General features: G+C 55.3%; 1 protein-coding gene across 3 annotated transcripts in view; it reads right to left on the bottom strand.

Moving 5' to 3' along the window:
- The window catches only part of SLC1A7 (solute carrier family 1 member 7), an 88,335-nt gene extending 75,422 nt beyond the window's left edge, over positions 1–12,913 (bottom strand). The window contains exons 1-2 of one of the 3 annotated variants that reach the window (XM_072128354.1): positions 12,853–12,913; positions 4,689–4,768 (exon numbers count right to left, since the gene is read on the bottom strand). In XM_072128354.1, coding sequence (XP_071984455.1) covers positions 4,689–4,732 — 44 coding nt within the window. In that variant the 5' untranslated portion in view covers positions 4,733–4,768; positions 12,853–12,913. Of the gene's footprint in view, positions 1–4,688; positions 4,769–5,937; positions 5,962–6,776; positions 7,050–12,852 lie in introns of those variants that run through there. The other 2 variants (XM_072128352.1, XM_072128353.1) reach the window with 2 other exon arrangements.

The following is a 12,913-nucleotide window of genomic DNA, read 5'->3' as shown; positions in this document are numbered from 1 at the left end:
GTGATAAAGTAGAGCTGTGGACATGCAGCAGTGAAGCAGAGCTGTGGACGTGCAGTGATAAAGTAGAGCTGTGGATGTGCAGCAGTGAAGTAGAGTTGTAAACGTGAAGTGATAAAGTAGAGCTGTGGATGTGCAGCAGTGAAGTAGAGTTGTAAACGTGAAGTGATAAAGTAGAGCTGTGGACGTGCAGCAGTGAAGCAAAGTTGTGGACATGCAGTGATAAAGTAGAGCTGTGGATGTACAGCAGTGAAGCAGAGTTGTGGACGTGCAGTGATAAAGTAGAGCTGTGGATGTGCAGTGATAAAGTAGAGCTGTGGACATGCAGCAGTGAAGCAGAGCTGTGGACGTGCAGTGATAAAGTAGAGCTGTGGATGTGCAGCAGTGAAGTAGAGTTGTAAACGTGAAGTGATAAAGTAGAGCTGTGGATGTGCAGCAGTGAAGTAGAGTTGTAAACGTGAAGTGATAAAGTAGAGCTGTGGACGTGCAGCAGTGAAGCTGTGCTAGTGGAGAACTCTTAATCATTAGTCATTTCTCAGGGTCTGACTGCCAGGACACCACAGGAAATTGGGTCCTAAATTGCTCCTGCATGTGAAGTGCTAATCCATATGCACACAACCTCTACAAGACTAAATATGCATTTAGAGCAGATCCATGTACAGCCCACCTATAGTATAAGTATAAGAAATCGTGACTATTCTGTGGGGGAAGTGGGGGTGAGACTTATTTCTTCTATATGTGTCCACTATCCCTGGGATGAAGTGATTGTACCCCGAGTTATACATAGGAGCCTCCATAGCTTCTACCAGGAACATCATCACACAGCCATCATTTCTATCCCTTCTGCCTGGTTTCAGGACCTTTGGAGGGCCTTCATCATATACATCTGGGGATAAGGACTGTTCCATATGTCTGTACAGGTCTCCTATGATTTGTAAAGCTACGGAATATGATATATACAGATGATTATTATAAGGATGCAGCAGAGGGAAGATTCCGGAGCTACAATTCAGATTTCATCTCAGTTATAACAAAATACGACCAGACAAAGGAATAACATCAGGACACGGACAGGACTCGCAGGACACCGAGGAGGAAGGAGAAATGATCGAGAGCCCCAGATTCCCAATCACTGAGGTCCAGCAATTTCCCGGGGGTCCTGGGGTTCACCAGAAATGATGAATTATTTGGAGATTTAACCCTTGGAGAAGGTGAGTGTTCCCTTTCTGCTTCCATTACTTACACCTCGGTGTCCAGGACTCTGCTCACTTCTTAAAGGGAACCTGTCAGGAGGAGAGCCATTTTTAGCCCTCCCCCAGTCCCCGCAGAGCATAGCACATGCACTGCCAAAGTGTTTTTGTATAAACAATTGGTTTTACAGAAAAAAAGATGTTATATTGTACCTTTCATTAGCATCTGCAGTGTGACTAGGCAGTTGCCAAAAAGGAGGGACTGGAAAGCAGCAGTTCCCCCCCCCCCACCCTTGGGAAACATGTGACCTTTTCAAATATATGAATAACTCCCCACACTCGGGATTGGCTGTAGAGGAGCAGGGGGCGTCGCTAAGCCAGTGATGGGTGTTTTCATATATTTGAAAAGGTCACATGGAGGAGCTGTTTCCCAAGGGTGGGGGGGAACTACTCCTTTCCAGCCCCTCCCATTTGGCAACTGCCTAGTCACACAGCACATGCTAATGAAAGGTACAATATAACAGATCTTTTTTTTCTGTAAAACCTATTTTTAATACAAAAACACTGGGGGAGTGCTAAAAATGGCTCTCCTCCTGACAGGTTCCCTTTAACCTTTTTCTAGGTGACCTCCCTGGTGACCTCCAGTATAATACAGACACACAGGGGCACATGGGACCCCTGAATATTCATTGAAGGACTTTCCAGGTTTGCAGGAAAAGTCCAAGGACATTTAAATCAACCCAGTAAATCCCTTTAAGGTTTGTATTAAAAAATGATATTCTACAATACTGCAACAAAATGTACTGACAGCAGAGACATGTACACGGAGTATATTACAGGCGGTTGGGGCAGCAGCCCAGGGCCCAGGCCTTCTAGGGGGCCCCCATGGCCACATAAACTGCCCACTAAATTTTATACTTTTTATCCCTTCACCCATGAAATCCTCGCACATCTGTTCCTGTTCTCAATACACATGTACACAAGAGCCATTTGAGGACCTTTGAAGGTCCTGAAACCGCAGACTGAAAGCAGCAGAAGGGCCTCATCCTCCACTCCCCAAGAAGCGTCAAGCACCAGATGTAGGTAATAATATTCATACGGCCCAGGGGAGTCTTAAAGAGTCTTATAGTAAGCCGCAGCAGATCCTGCAGCGGGATGATATTCCTGTATATCTGATGACAGCTGCTGCGATCGCTGTGATATTATTAATCCGCCTTGCGCTGACATCTCTGTGACGTATGGATTGTATGTAATTAATGTATAGACTAGAGAAGCCTCAGCCTTTATCCGTCTCCCCGGGGGCTCCAGATGCTCCAGGGCTGGATGACAGTGTACACAGCACTGCGCAGGACACGGTAATAATATAACAGGCAGGGAGTTTGTTCTCACAGTGCTGGGGATGGAGGTTCTGATGGGTCTCCCCAGGGGGTCCAGATGCTCCTCGCCTGCTCCAGGGCTGGATGACAGTGTGCACAGCGCTGCGCAGGACATGGTAATAATATAATAGGCAGGGAGTTTGTTCTCACAGTGCTGGGGATGGAGGTTCTGATGGGTCTCCCCAGGGGGTCCAGATGCTCCTCGCCTGCTCCAGGGCTGGATGACAGTGTGCACAGCACTGCGCAGGACACGGTAATAATATAATAGGCAGGGAGTTTGTTCTCACAGTGCTGGGGATGGAGGTTCTGATGGGTCTCCCCGGGGGGTCCAGATGCTCCTCGCCTGCTCCAGGGCTGGATGACGGTGTGCACAGCGCTGCGCAGGACATAACAGGCAGGGAGTTTGTTCTCACAGTTCTGGGGATGGAGGTTCTGATGGGTCTCCCCGGGGGGTCCAGATGCTCCTCGCCTGCTCCAGGGCTGGATGACAGTGTGCACAGCACTGCGCAGGACACGGTAATAATATAATAGGCAGGGAGTTTGTTCTCACAGTGCTGGGGATGGAGGTTCTGATGGGTCTCCCCGGGGGGTCCAGATGCTCCTCGCCTGCTCCAGGGCTGGATGACAGTGTATACAGCGCTGCGCAGGACATGGTAATAATATAATAGGCAGGGAGTTTGTTCTCACAGTGCTGGGGATGGAGGTTCTGATGGGTCTCCCCGGGGGGTCCAGATGCTCCTCGCCTGCTCGCTGTGCTGGATGACAGTGTGCACAGCGCTGCACAGGACATGGTAATAATATAACAGGCAGGGAGTTTGTTCTCACAGTGCTGGGGATGGAGGTTCTGATGGGTCTCCCCGGGGGCTCCAGATGCTCCAGGGCTGGATGACAGTGTGCACAGCGCTGCGCAGGACACGGTATTAATATAACAGGCAGGGAGTTTGTTCTCACAGTGCTGGGGATGGAGGTTCTGATGGGTCTCCCCGGGGGGTCCAGATGCTCCTCGCCTGCTCCAGGGCTGGATGACAGTGTACACAGCGCTGCGCAGGACATGGTAATAATATAATAGGCAGGGAGTTTGTTCTCACAGTTCTGGGGATGGAGGTTCTGATGGGTCTCCCCGGGGGGTCCAGATGCTCCTCGCCTGCTCCAGGGCTGGATGACGGTGTGCACAGCGCTGCGCAGGACATAACAGGCAGGGAGTTTGTTCTCACAGTGCTGGGGATGGAGGTTCTGATGGGTCTCCCCGGGGGGTCCAGATGCTCCTGATCTGCTCCAGGGCTGGATGACAGTGTGCACAGCGCTGCGCAGGACATGGTAATAATATAATAGGCAGGGAGTTTGTTCTCACAGTGCTGGGGATGGAGGTTCTGATGGGTCTCCCCAGGACGGGCTGTCGGGTTTTAGCTTTTCTTCCATCACTCGATGCCAATGGTCGTCTTGATGGCCAATGATTTGTGCTGTACATCCAGTCACTGGACTCAGCAGTCATGTCTGTTACTATTACTGCTGAGACCAGTGACTGAGGATGTTGGTCATCACCTATCAATCAGACATACAATGGCCGCCATGTACTGCCCAGGCTCAGGAGCATTGCTATGGCCGGCGGTGGACAAGGTGTCCCTTCCAGCAGTGGACTATAATATTGGCGGTAGCCCGGGGGCCCAAGCCTTCCAGGGGGCCCAAAGCCACTGAAATCCAGATTTTATACTTAAAAGGGACTGCACTGAACTCCTCATGCGTCTGGTCCTGCTCTCAATACACAAGCCCTTTCAGGACCTTTTAAGGTCCACCAAAGGTCCCGAAACCACTGAATGCAGCAGTAGAGACACGTCCTCCATTCCCCATGAAACTGATTCTAGTCCCAGATGTAGGAAGTGACCCCAGACATGTAGGGGCCACAATATTCCTACAGCCCAGGGCCGGGACAGTCTTATCCACCCCTGGCCTCTTCCTGGACCCCATGGAATCAGGAGTGGGAACTTCAGAAATTTGTGATAAAATGAAGGACAATGTTATGTGGCCCCTATGTGGGGGTCCGACCGCTGCTTCATAACTTTCTATAAATCATCCTGCAAAAACATGGAAACAATCCAGAATCCTGACGGATCCAACGTCCCTTTACCTGGACACCACGAGGGGCAGGATGAGCATCTTCAGCATCCGCATGAGAAGTTCTCCAGGAAACTGAAAGTAACTGATCTCCTGCAGGAGGAAGGACAGAGAGAGGTCAGGAGGAAGGACAGAGAGAGGTCAGGAGAGAGGTCAGGAGGAAGGGCAGAGAGAGGTCAGGAGAGAGGTCAGGAGGAAGGGCAGAGAGAGGTCAGGAGGAAGGACAGAGAGAGGTCAGGAGAGAGGTCAGGAGGAAGGACAGAGAGAGGTCAGGAGAGAGGTCAGGAGGAAGGACAGAGAGAGGTCAGGAGAGAGGTCAGGAGGAAGGACAGAGAGAGGTCAGGAGGAAGGGCAGAGAGAGGTCAGGAGGAAGGGCAGAGAGAGGTCAGGAGGAAGGGCAGAGAGAGGTCAGGAGGAAGGACAGAGAGAGGTCAAGAGAGAGGTCAGGAGGAAGGACAGAGAGAGGTCAGGAGGAAGGACAGAGAGAGGTCAGGAGGAAGAACAGAGAGAGGTCAGGAGAGAGGTCATGAGGAAAGACAGAGAGAGGTCAGGAGGAAGGACAGAGAGAGGTCAGGAGAGAGGTCAGGAGGAAGGACAGAGAGAGGTCAGGAGGAAGGGCAGAGAGAGGTCAGGAGGAAGGGCAGAGAGAGGTCAGGAGGAAGGGCAGAGAGAGGTCAGGAGGAAGGACAGAGAGAGGTCAGGAGAGAGGTCAGGAGGAAGGACAGAGAGAGGTCAGGAGAGAGGTCAGGAGGAAGGACAGAGAGAGGTCAGGAGAGAGGTCAGGAGGAAGGACAGAGAGAGGTCAGGAGGAAGGACAGAGAGAGGTCAGGAGGAAGGGCAGAGAGAGGTCAGGAGGAAGGACAGAGAGAGGTCAGGAGAGAGGTCAGGAGGAAGGGCAGAGAGAGGTCAGGAGGAAGGGCAGAGAGAGGTCAGGAGGAAGGGCAGAGAGAGGTCAGGAGGAAGGACAGAGAGAGGTCAGGAGAGGTCAGGAGGAAGGACAGAGAGAGGTCAGGAGAGAGGTCAGGAGAGAGGTCAGGAGGAAGGACAGAGAGAGGTCAGGAGAGGTCAGGAGGAAGGACAGAGAGAGGTCAGGAGAGAGGTCAGGAGGAAGGACAGAGAGAGGTCAGGAGAGAGGTCAGGAGGAAGGGCAGAGAGAGGTCAGGAGAGAGGTCAGGAGGAAGGGCAGAGAGAGGTCAGGAGAGAGGTCAGGAGGAAGGGCAGAGAGAGGTCAGGAGAGAGGTCAGGAGAGAACAATACAAGACCTCACACATTGGTCTCCATGTGATCCTGATGGTCCTGACCTCTGACCTTACATGACCTGATCCTAGAAGCCAATAAGACGATCAGAACAAACGGACCAGAATCTTTATCAGTCAAACCAATGGACCCAGCTGTAGCCATTGGGGTATATCCAGGGGCATCTGTGTAGGTGAGGGGCCCCATCGCCCGCCTCAAAGCTGCTTCCTATATAAAATACTGGCTCTATGGTGAACAATTACTGAGAGACTGGAGGATGAGACGATGAAGAGTCAGAACCTGCGGCTGCTGCCGGGTGTCCTCATCTATTGGATAATCAATGAGATCTGTGACTGGACCCAGGACACATCATGTACCATGTGACCCAGTGTTCTGATCAGATGGGGGAGACCTCTGTGCATGGGATACTCGGGTCCTTTAGTGGAGGGGGGGGGGGGCCGTATATACATGGAGTCTCCAGTACAGTATATAATCTGCACGGCTCGCCCTATGAAAGGTCACAAAGGGAGGCAAAAAAAGGGGATTAAATCCTAATAACATGAACTCTAATTCCAAAGGAGAATCTGGAAACAATTCTGGCCCCTTAGGGGGGGATGACCTAGAGGGGGGGATGACCTAGAGGGTTCCTCTGTGCAGCAGTATTGTACGGATCAGGACCTCCTCGGCTGCCAGCGGCCTCCTGGGGCACAGATATAGAAGGAAATTCTCCTGGCTTCTCCCTGGATATTGCGCTGCACGTAACGCAGAGCCACAGATACGATCCTTGTGATGCCGGGCACCATCCCCTCTGTAGTGTGTCGCATTATAGCACCATGAATAGCGCCATATAACTCCCGGTACTGACCTGCTCCGAGAGACGCCGGGTCCTCAGGAAGAAGCCCAGGAGACATCCCACAATGACCGACAGCACCGAGAGGATCAGGAGGCCGTTCCTCTTACACACGTCCTTGGCTCTCGCCAGTACTGCATCCAGGGCCCCCGCCATCCTGCCCCAAAAATACCAGGGGGTCCACCAGCGTCCCACAGAGGGACTGCGCCAACCCCAGAGATCAGAGCACAACCAGCAGAGCCGCACAGCCCACAAGGTCACCCCTCACCCATAAGCCACGCAGCTGGCATTACTGTCCCAATCCTATTACTGACCTCATCATTAGGAGCCTGGGAGGGGATTAGGGGCTCGGGATCACAGGCAAAGATCTGCCGCAGCAGCAGGAACAATCCCCAATATTACACAACTCATCATCACAGGAGAGGGTTCTGCCGAGATTTATCACAGACGTCAAATGGTTAATAAGTCACAATGTGCAGAACACCAGCGCACCACACGAGCGCACAACACCAGAGCACAACACCAGCGCACAACACAACATGAGCGCACCACACGAGCGCACCACACGAGCGCACCACACGAGCGCACCAACACCAGCGCACAAACACCAGCGCACAAACACCAGCGCACCAACACAACATGAGCGCACCACACCAGCGCACCAACACCGGCGCACCAACACCGGCGCACCAACACCAGCGCACCAACACCAGCGCACCAACACCAGCGCACCAACACCAGCGCACCAACACCAGCGCACCAACACCAGCGCACCAACACCAGCGCACCTACACCAGCGCACCTACACCAGCGCACCTACACAAGCGCACCAACACCAGCGCACCAACACCAGCGCACCTACACCAGCGCACCTACACCAGCGCACCTACACCAGCGCACCAACACCAGCGCACCAACACCAGCGCACCTACACCAGCGCACAACACAAGCGCACCTACACCAGCGCACCAACACCAGCGCACCAACACCAGCGCACCAACACCAGCGCACAACACAAGCGCACAACACAAGCGCACCTACACCAGCGCACCTACACCAGCGCACCTACACCAGCGCACCTACACCAGCGCACCTACACCAGCGCACCAACACAAGCGCACCTACACCAGCGCACCTACACCAGCGCACCACACGAGCACAACACCAGCGCACCACACCAGCGCACCAACACCAGCGCACAACACAACATGAGCGCACCACACGAGCGCACCAACACCAGCGCACCAACACCAGCGCACCAACACAACATGAGCGCACCACACCAGCGCACCAACACCGGCGCACCAAAACCGGCGCACCAACACCGGCGCACCAACACCGGCGCACCAACACCGGCGCACCAACACCAGCGCACCAACACCAGCGCACCTACACCAGCGCACCTACACCAGCGCACCTACACCAGCGCACCTACACCAGCGCACCTACACCAGCGCACCTACACCAGCGCACCAACACCAGCGCACCTACACCAGCGCACCTACACCAGCGCACCAACACCAGCGCACCTACACCAGCGCACCTACACCAGCGCACCTACACCAGCGCACCTACACCAGCGCACCTACACCAGCGCACCTACACCAGCGCACCTACACCAGCGCACCAACACCAGCGCACCAACACCAGCGCACCTACACCAGCGCACCTACACCAGCGCACCTACACCAGCGCACCTACACCAGCGCACCTACACCAGCGCACAACACAAGCGCACCAACACCAGCGCACCTACACCAGCGCACCTACACCAGCGCACAACACAAGCGCACCAACACAAGCGCACCAACACAAGCGCACCTACACAAGCGCACCTACACCAGCGCACCTACACCAGCGCACCTACACCAGCGCACCTACACCAGCGCACAACACCAGCGCACCTACACCAGCGCACCTACACCAGCGCACCTACACCAGCGCACAACACAAGCGCACCTACACCAGCGCACCTACACCAGCGCACCACACAAGCGCAGACACATTTCTTCTCATTTTATCTTAATATCATTTTAATATTTTGTCATTTTTAGGGAATTTATTTTCTGGTTTACACGAGACAGAAATTTCTTCTACCCTTTTCTTTACACACTTAGGCTACATTCACACTGCCCTTGCCCGCCTGTACCGTACCGTGCAGGGGGGGGTGTACTCTATGCGCAGGGGGGGTGTACTCTATGCGCAGGGGGGGTGTACTCTATGCGCAGGGGGGGGTGTACTCTATGCGCAGGGGGGGGGTGTACTCTATGCGCAGGGGGGGGGTGTACTCTATGCGCAGGGGGGGGTGTACTCTATGCGCAGGGGGGGGGTGTACTCTATGCGCAGGGGGGGGGTGTACTCTATGCGCAGGGGGGGTGTACTCTATGCGCAGGGGGGGTGTACTCTATGCGCAGGGGGGGGTGTACTCTATGCGCAGGGGGGGGGTGTACTCTATGCGCAGGGGGGGGGTGTACTCTATGCGCAGGGGGGGGGTGTACTCTATGCGCAGGGGGGGTGTACTCTATGCGCAGGGGGGGTGTACTCTATGCGCAGGGGGGGGTGTACTCTATGCGCAGGGGGGGGTGTACTCTATGCGCAGGGGGGGGTGTACTCTATGCGCAGGGGGGGTGTACTCTATGCGCAGGGGGGGTGTACTCTATGCGCAGGGGGGGGGTGTACTCTATGCGCAGGGGGGGTGTACTCTATGCGCAGGGGGGGTGTACTCTATGCGCAGGGGGGGTGTACTCTATGCGCAGGGGGGGTGTACTCTATGCGCAGGGGGGGTGTACTCTATGCGCAGGGGGGGTGTACTCTATGCGCAGGGGGGGTGTACTCTATGCGCAGGGGGGGTGTACTCTATGCGCAGGGGGGGTGTACTCTATGCGCAGGGGGGGGTGTACTCTATGCGCAGGGGGGGTGTACTCTATGCGCAGGGGGGGGTGTACTCTATGCGCAGGGGGGGTGTACTCTATGCGCAGGGGGGGGTGTACTCTATGCGCAGGGGGGGGTGTACTCTATGCGCAGGGGGGGGTGTACTCTATGCGCAGGGGGGGTGTACTCTATGCGCAGGGGGGGTGTACTCTATGCGCAGGGGGGGTGTACTCTATGCGCAGGGGGGGTGTACTCTATGCGCAGGGGGGGTGTACTCTATGCGCAGGGGGGGTGTACTCTATGCGCAGGGGGGGGTATACTCTATGCGCAGGGGGGGTGTACTCTATGCGCAGGGGGGGTGTACTCTATGCGCAGGGGGGGTGTACTCTATGCGCGGGGGGGGTGTACTCTATGCGCAGGGGGGGGTGTACTCTATGCGCGGGGGGGGTGTACTCTATGCGCAGGGGGGGGTGTACTCTATGCGCAGGGGGGGTGTACTCTATGCGCAGGGGGGGTGTACTCTATGCGCAGGGGGGGTGTACTCTATGCGCAGGGGGGGTGTACTCTATGCGCAGGGGGGGTGTACTCTATGCGCAGGGGGGGTGTACTCTATGCGCAGGGGGGGTGTACTCTATGCGCAGGGGGGGTGTACTCTATGCGCAGGGGGGGTGTACTCTATGCGCAGGGGGGGTGTACTCTATGCGCAGGGGGGGTGTACTCTATGCGCAGGGGGGGTGTACTCTATGCGCAGGGGGGGTGTACTCTATGCGCAGGGGGGGTGTACTCTATGCGCAGGGGGGGTGTACTCTATGCGCAGGGGGGGTGTACTCTATGCGCAGGGGGGGTGTACTCTATGCGCAGGGGGGGTGTACTCTATGCGCAGGGGGGGTGTACTCTATGCGCAGGGGGGGTGTACTCTATGCGCAGGGGGGGTGTACTCTATGCGCAGGGGGGGTGTACTCTATGCGCAGGGGGGGTGTACTCTATGCGCAGGGGGGGTGTACTCTATGCGCAGGGGGGGTGTACTCTATGCGCAGGGGGGGTGTACTCTATGCGCAGGGGGGGTGTACTCTATGCGCAGGGGGGGTGTACTCTATGCGCAGGGGGGGTGTACTCTATGCGCAGGGGGGGTGTACTCTATGCGCAGGGGGGGTGTACTCTATGCGCAGGGGGGGTGTACTCTATGCGCAGGGGGGGTGTACTCTATGCGCAGGGGGGGTGTACTCTATGCGCAGGGGGGGTGTACTCTATGCGCAGGGGGGGTGTACTCTATGCGCAGGGGGGGTGTACTCTATGCGCAGGGGGGGTGTACTCTATGCGCAGGGGGGGTGTACTCTATGCGCAGGGGGGGTGTACTCTATGCGCAGGGGGGGTGTACTCTATGCGCAGGGGGGGTGTACTCTATGCGCAGGGGGGGTGTACTCTATGCGCAGGGGGGGTGTACTCTATGCGCAGGGGGGGTGTACTCTATGCGCAGGGGGGGTGTACTCTATGCGCAGGGGGGGTGTACTCTATGCGCAGGGGGGGTGTACTCTATGCGCAGGGGGGGTGTACTCTATGCGCAGGGGGGGTGTACTCTATGCGCAGGGGGGGTGTACTCTATGCGCAGGGGGGGTGTACTCTATGCGCAGGGGGGGTGTACTCTATGCGCAGGGGGGGTGTACTCTATGCGCAGGGGGGGTGTACTCTATGCGCAGGGGGTGTACTCTATGCGCAGGGGGTGTACTCTATGCGCAGGGGGTGTACTCTATGCGCAGGGGGTGTACTCTATGCGCAGGGGGTGTACTCTATGCGCAGGGGGTGTACTCTATGCGCAGGGGGTGTACTCTATGCGCAGGGGGTGTACTCTATGTGCAGGGGGTGTACTCTATGTGCAGTGTGTACTATGTGCAGTGTCCTGTGTACTATGTGCAGGGTCCTGTGTACTATGTGCAGTGTCCTGTGTACTATGTGCAGGGGGTGTACTATGTGCAGTGTCCTGTGTACTATGTGCAGGGGTCCTGTGTACTATGTGCAGGGGTTCTGTGTACTATGTGCAGTGTCCTGTGTACTATGTGCAGTTTCCTGTGTACTATGTGCAGGGTCCTGTGTACTATGTGCAGTGTCCTGTGTACTATGTGCAGGGTCCTGTGTACTATGTGCAGGGTCCTGTGTGCTATGTGCAGTGTGTACTATGTGCAGGGGGGGGGGTGTACTATATGCAGGGTCCTGTGTGCTATGTGCAGGTTCCTGTGTGCTATGTGCAGTGTCCTGTGTACTATGTGCAGGGTCCTGTGTACTATGTGCAGTGTCCTGTGTACTATGTGCAGTGTCCTGTGTACTATGTGCAGGGTCCTGTGTACTATGTGCAGGGTCCTGTGTACTATGTGCAGTGTGTACTATATGCAGGGTCCTGTGTACTATGTGCAGGGGTCCTGTGTACTATGTGCAGGGTCCTGTGTACTATGTGCAGTGTCCTGTGTACTATGTGCAGTGTCCTGTGTACTATGTGCAGGGTCCTGTGTACTATGTGCAGTGTCCTGTGTGCTATGTGCAGGGTCCTGTGTGCTATGTGCAGGGTCCTGTGTGCTATGTGCAGTGTCCTGTGTACTATGTGCAGGGTCCTGTGTACTATGTGCAGTGTCCTGTGTACTATGTGCAGGGTCCTGTGTACTATGTGCAGTGTGTACTATGTGCAGGGTCCTGTGTACTATGTGCAGGGTCCTGTGTACTATGTGCAGGGTCCTGTGTACTATGTGCAGTGTCCTGTGTACTATGTGCAGGGTCCTGTGTACTATGTGCAGGGTGTCCTGTGTGCTATGTGCAGGGTCCTGTGTACTATGTGCAGGGTCCTGTGTACTATGTGCAGTGTCCTGTGTACTATGTGCAGGGTCCTGTGTACTATGTGCAGGGTCCTGTGTACTATGTGCAGTGTCCTGTGTACTATGTGCAGGGTCCTGTGTACTATGTGCAGTGTCCTGTGTAATATGTGCAGGGTCCTGTGCACTATGTGCAGGGTGTACTATGTGCAGGGGGGGGGTGTACTATATGCATGGGGGTGTACTATATGCATGGGGGTGTACTATGTGTAGTGTGCAGGGGGCGCCCCCTGCACTGCTCCAGAAGAGGCACCAACTTTTGTTTGATGCAGACGAACGACACAATTCTGTCCGATTCTCCTCTTTTAAATGAAACCAGAAGTGTTTCTATGGTGCTATGGTTATGCGTTCCTGCCCTGCACCTGTGTTCTCGCTGTAGCCTCCCGATGTCCGATGCAGTGGAGGAACCTCCCAATCTATAGA

This window comes from Engystomops pustulosus, chromosome 10 (genome assembly GCF_040894005.1).
Source record: "Engystomops pustulosus chromosome 10, aEngPut4.maternal, whole genome shotgun sequence".
In the NCBI taxonomy this organism is placed as follows: Eukaryota; Metazoa; Chordata; class Amphibia; order Anura; family Leptodactylidae; genus Engystomops; species Engystomops pustulosus.
This window is presented reverse-complemented; position numbering and strand designations above follow the sequence as displayed.